Source organism: Eurytemora carolleeae, unplaced genomic scaffold (genome assembly GCF_000591075.1).
Source record: "Eurytemora carolleeae unplaced genomic scaffold, Eaff_2.0 scaffold331, whole genome shotgun sequence".
NCBI lineage: Eukaryota > Metazoa > Arthropoda > Copepoda > Calanoida > Temoridae > Eurytemora > Eurytemora carolleeae.
The window spans coordinates 231971-237970 of NW_019396227.1; the positions used below are offsets into that span (position 1 = coordinate 231971).

Below are 6000 nucleotides of genomic sequence, written 5' to 3' on the forward strand. Positions count from 1 at the left end.
AAAGCTTTAGTGAGTTTTTTCCATATCTAAAGTTTGAAAGGAGTAATAGGCCAAACCTGAAAGGTTTTATATGAAAGCGTAACTAAATGATTCACGACAATTTGTGATGCATTTAGCAACAATTTATTCAAAAAAAACAATACAGTTTAATAAATAAGGTGAGTCATTTCTTATTTACACCAACATTTTTTCTTAATCTAAAATTTTGAGTTTATCAAAGAAACTATCATTGTTGTATTTTCAAGTGACCCCATTCATGCCCAATTCATGCCCAATTCATGCCCCATTCAAGCCCAATTCATGCCCAATTCATGCCCAATTCATGCCAAATTCATGCCCAATTCATGCCCAATTCATGCCAAATTCATGCCCAATTCATGCCAAATTCATGCCCAATTCATGCCCAATTCATGCCCAATTCATGCCTAATTCATGCCCAATTCAAGCCCAATTCATGCCCAATTCATGCCAAATTCATGCCCAATTCATGCCAAATTCATGCCCAATTCATGTCAAATTCATGCCAAATTCATGCCCAATTCATGCCAAATTCATGCCAAATTCATGCCAAATTCATGCCCAATTCATGCCCAATTCATGCCAAAATCATGCCAAATTCATGCCCAATTCAAGCCCAATTCATGCTCAATTCATGCCAAATTCATGCCAAATTCATGCCAAATTCATGCCCCATTCAAGCCCAATTCATGCCCAATTCATGCCCAATTCATGCCAAATTCATGCCAAATTCATGCCCAATTCATGCCAAATTCATGCCAAATTCATGCCAAATTCATGCCAAATTCACAACCTTTATCTGATCAATAATGAGGATCAAAGACATCGTTGTTTTCCAGCATTAAAATTGAAAAGTGTTTAATTTTAACAATTTCCTTCATTGTTTATGTATCATAAATCCGTAAGTCTGCACTGTTATAAAGTGAATAGCATAATTGAACAGTATTCAAAGCTAAAAAACATGGATTTCTTATTCATTTTAGTTCATACAAAATTTTTAAGGGTACAGTTGTGAATCAGACGTTCACTTGAAATTACGTGTTCTGTCCCTTTAAAAGCAAACCTGTAAACATCTAATATCTCCCAGAACAAAAAGTCCACAATAGTCAATTCATTGTTTACAAACCAGATATTTTCACCTAAACATACATGATATGCAGTGAGACTCATAAAAGATTAAAGTAGGAAGACGACTCAATTTACGAATTTACATTTTGGTCCAATGAAACATGAAACACAGCGAATGTGCAAGGTACACGGACCAATTTAACTAAATTTCAAGCCATTTGTTAAATAAAACGTTAAATACACAAAAGATTGCTGAAATGTCTTATCCCAGAGTTTTATGGGCCTTACTTCACACTTGTAGTTATGATTTATTCATATTTACCAAGCTTAATTTCATATTTACCAAGCTTAATTTCATATTTACCAAGCTTACTTTCATATTTACCAAGCTTATTTTCATATTTACCAAGCTTACTTTTATACTTATCAAGCTTCTTTTACTATCTAGTTTCCTATCTAGTTTCCTATCTAGTTTCCTATCTAGTTTCCTATCTAGTTTCCTTTTTAATTTATATTGCATGTCCGATTCACAACGGTATCTTTGCCTGACCAGGATTGAAGGAGATAACCTTAATTTCTAACTGAAAGTTATTTTTTATTTGGAGTTCTCAATAATAGTGACTTGGAATTAATTTTGCAGACTTTGAAGAAAAGTCGGAATTCAACAAATTACAATTATTTAACAGAATCCCAAAGTGGGAAAAATTGGAATACTGTAATACTAAAAAAATAATATTGAAGAAGCTTGTAATTATCTTTTATTAAACCTTTATAAAATTTAAAAATGTTACCTTCTGTCCAGTTCTTTAAAAGTTCGGCAGAAAAATCTGGTCTGAAATTTTTAGAAAATCTTTTAATCGGAATTTTGATTTCATCTAAATTGATGAGTCAAATATACTTGTATATGAAGTATATTTGTGAAGGATTTCCTTTGCAACCCCGCAGGTATAGAAGGAGTTGAATTATTTCTACTATGCTATCAGGGTGCTTTACTACCCCGCAGGTATAAAAGGAGTTGAATTATTTCTACTATGCTATCAGGGTGCTTTACTACCCCGCAGGTATAGAAGGAGTTGAATTATTTCTATTATGCTATCAGGGCGCTTTACTACCCCGCAGGTATAGAAGGAGTTGAATTATTTCTATTATGCTATCAGGGTGCTTTACTACCCCGCAGGTATAGAAGGAGTTGAATTATTTCTACTATGCTATCAGGGTGCTTTACTACCCCGCAGGTATAAAAGGAGTTGAATTATTTCTATTATGCTATCAGGGTGCTTTACTACCCCGCAGGGATAAAAGGAGTTGAATTATTTCTATTATGCTATCAGGGTGCTTTACTACCCCACAGGTATAGAAGGAGTTGAATTATTTCTACTATGCTATCAGGGTGCTTTACTACCCCGCAGGTATAGAAGGAGTTGAATTATTTCTACTATGCTATCAGGGTGCTTTGCGCCAAACTTCTATTTCAACTTTTAATTGTTGCTCAATCTTTCAGCATTTTCGTTTCGAAGGAATTTTTTTTTTGCAGATTTACAATTTTGTTTTCATGGATTTTTCAAAATTTTACAAAAATAATTTTTTTTGTAATTCTGAGTATTCGGGTAAACCTTCAGCCGTGTTGGTGTTTATTTGATACAAAGGATAGACAGACAGACAAGGAAAATGATTTAAACTGCCGGTGTCATGTCCCTTGTCAAGGGGAAGAGGAACTGCTAGCTTTGAAACCAGATTTGAATACATATGTTTTAACCTCCCAGGCAACAACCCCACACAAATTCAGACATAAATATATTGTTTATACCTGTAGCACAGTAAAAAGATTGGCTGAAATGAAAAAATCATTATATTTTTATAAATGAATTTATATTTGTTATCTGCACCTTTCTTATTTCCACGGCTTGATCCAGCATCATATCTACCTATATGTATTTACGTATTGTACATTATATCATGATATAATGTTTTTTGCATCACGTTAATTTAAGTTTAAATAAGTTAACCAAATTTTCATCAAAAGAACAAAGTTTCATCAATATTTACTTTTCTTGAAATTAATAAAAATCTTCATATAAAAAAAGTTTTCTTATCTCGGCATATTATCAGAGTGTAGTTAAGAAGACGATTTTTTTATTGATTTTTGTTTACCTCTGCCTTAGCTTTGACAGTTGACCCATCCAGGCCATATTTTCGACCTTAAAGAGACTACACATTATTTTAAAAGAGACTACACATTATTTTAAAAGAGACTACACATTTTTTTAAAAAGAGACTACACATTATTTTAAAAGAGACTACACATTATTTCAAAAGTTTATTTGGGTCAATTTCGGGGATTTTGTGTAATTTTTCGCGGATTTAGTTTTTTAGTTTTTTCCCAAAACTATTTGTTGGAGATATGTATTCCAAGCTAAGCTCCGTTCAATGAATCGTGTGCTATAGCTATAGGTGTATGCAAGGTTTTGCTTCATACGCCTGTAAATCTTTTAGTTAGGCTTCCACATTGAGATTTGCTTCATCACTTTGTGTACACTTCCAATTATTTAGTTTCTATGGCTGGAAATCTGTTAATATTCCTCAAGAATATATATCACGTGCAGGCCGTGCAGTGATGAGTATGACTTCTCTATTAAGTAACCCAGCTGCATCTACAGTTGAGAACTCTATAAATGTTGAGATTAAAACATCTGAAACGACAGAATATCCTGCTGATACTGAACTAGAGACATCTCTTGAACCTATAAACCATCAGCTAGGAAAGGATCTTAGTAGAAACTGTCTTCTTTGGCACAGGAGGATCTTGCAATGTCGTCATAATTCACTCCATTAATGAAACCATTAATCTTTGAAAAATAACATTACTGTATCTATATTTAGTATCTATATAACCGGATTGTAATAAACTTTGCTGTAGTATTTATAATGTTGATTGAAATTACTAGCCGGGATATAATATTGGCAGCAGGGAAGTAATAGATATTATATCCCTGCGAATAATATTTCATCTTGGCTCGAATGATTTTATCTCGAATAGCTGGGAAAATATTTATTTCACGATGACTTAATAACTTAATAAAAACTTGATTCTGAGTCTGTGGATCATTAAGAACTGGTAAAAATATTTTTTTTAATTTTAAGAAAAATTGGCTTGTCATGCTTACCAAGATGTTTCAGAATAGCTTTACTGTGTGTAATCTTTACATCTTCATCCTGATACAAAAATTTTGTTTTTGAAAAAAATATTTTTAAATGAAATTTTTTTTAACCTGATAGAAGGGTAGGTTGGGGAAATCATATCCCAGGGAAGTTTTGAATTTCAACCATTTTGGTTTTGATGTTAGAATTCGCCTAAAGCAATATTTTGGCAAAACAGTGTTTGGGTATTTTCCCAATTGCAACTTCTTCCCAAGTGGCAATTTTATAATAGTCAATTTCCCAAGCCAAGTGGCAACTTCCCAAAGGTTAGAGGGGCCACATGCTGAAATATGTTAGAGGGCGAGTGCTGTGGCTAGGATGAACTAGCGGGCCTAGCGCTACGGCTAGAACATGCCAGGGGCCAAGCCAGGGTCAAAATTCGACAAAGTGTAAGAAAAATGTTTAACATAAACATTTTAAATTATATTTTTAAATTATGCTAAATTTTGACCTTGAAAGAAAATAAAAAGATACCACCTGAAGGTTTACATCAATAACTGTTCTAATAATTGTTCTAATTGTATGATGTTTACCTGTCATCGTAACAAGCACCCGCATGCTCCAAAATGAGCCTAATTGGTTCACCAATTCCCCTGAATATTTATTATGTAAAATTTATTGATTAAGGGGTTGATTGTATACATATTTTATATTGTACAGGGTGTCCCAAAAAACATGGGAATTCAGTGACGAAAATTAGATATCGTGTTTGTTATGAATTTGCATTGTAATACCTAATTTCAAAAGCCATAATATTATTATGTCTGCTAGGATTTATTTTATGAAAAGGGTAAAAGACTGTAAAGATGTGTTTATAATGTCTCCGCAATATGAACATTGAAGACGGACAAGTTTACTCTGTTTGTATCCTGCAATTTTCTTGTTTTACTAAGTACAACCGTATGCAGTCAAAACATAAACAAACAAAATGTGAACATAGCAGACGAAACTCTTACAGATTACAGCTTTCTCAGTAGGTATCACTATACTAAATCAAAGAATTATTTAAGAAGACGATATCGAATTCGTCACTGGATTCCCATGTTTATTGGGACACCCTGTATATTAATAACGTGTTATTTAAATAACAAACACGTATTCTTCACTTTCTGATAATGGAATGCTGCAGATATTTAGTTTTACTTAAATGATTATATGGAGCTCTTTAAAACTGCATATTCATGGCTATTTATTTATTTTTGAAAATACTGAGATTTACGTAAAATAGTTTAAAACCCACTGAAAAATTGTCAAGACGACATTTAATAAATTCTTTCTATGTATGGCTCATTTATGGTTTAAATGTATATTGAGTCATAACTTAGTTATTGATCCTTTACAATCTCTTGATAAAGGGAATTTTAAATTATAATTTTTTTCACCTCATATCCCAGTAACCAAGAACGACGTTGGTGGCCATTTTGTTTGATGGAATCTTTCATTTTATAAAAGATAGTTTTAAAGGGACAGACCGGCTATGTAGGGTAGTTAAACTGGTATGTAGTGTTGTGGACAAATTCTTTAGGATTCATTTGAGACATATAAAACTTTTTACGATGCATAATTACTGAGTTTGAGTGCATAGTCAACGTTCAAAATCATGAATTTGGGTGGGTACGTTTTCAGAATCGGTTTTTTAAAATTAGTAAATAACGATGACGAAAAATAAAGTAAAAATTATACAGTAATCTAATTAGATGGTTAGGAACATATTTC

General features: G+C 32.6%; 1 protein-coding gene across 2 annotated transcripts in view; it reads right to left on the bottom strand.

Moving 5' to 3' along the window:
* LOC111698714 (E3 ubiquitin-protein ligase RNF126) overlaps positions 1-5745 on the bottom strand; it is an 11780-nt gene extending 6035 nt beyond the window's left edge. The window contains exons 1-9 of one of the 2 annotated variants that reach the window (XM_023469121.1): positions 5667-5745; positions 4818-4877; positions 4356-4437; positions 4251-4299; positions 3238-3284; positions 2973-3011; positions 2894-2916; positions 1878-1918; positions 1082-1157 (exon numbers count right to left, since the gene is read on the bottom strand). In XM_023469121.1, coding sequence (XP_023324889.1) covers positions 1082-1157; positions 1878-1918; positions 2894-2916; positions 2973-3011; positions 3238-3284; positions 4251-4299; positions 4356-4437; positions 4818-4877; positions 5667-5704 — 455 coding nt within the window. In that variant the 5' untranslated portion in view covers positions 5705-5745. The remainder of the gene's footprint in view (positions 1-1081; positions 1158-1877; positions 1919-2893; positions 2917-2972; positions 3012-3237; positions 3285-4250; positions 4300-4355; positions 4438-4817; positions 4878-5666) is intronic. The other variant, XM_023469122.1, reaches the window with a different exon arrangement.
* Positions 5746-6000: the final 255 nt, after the last annotated feature.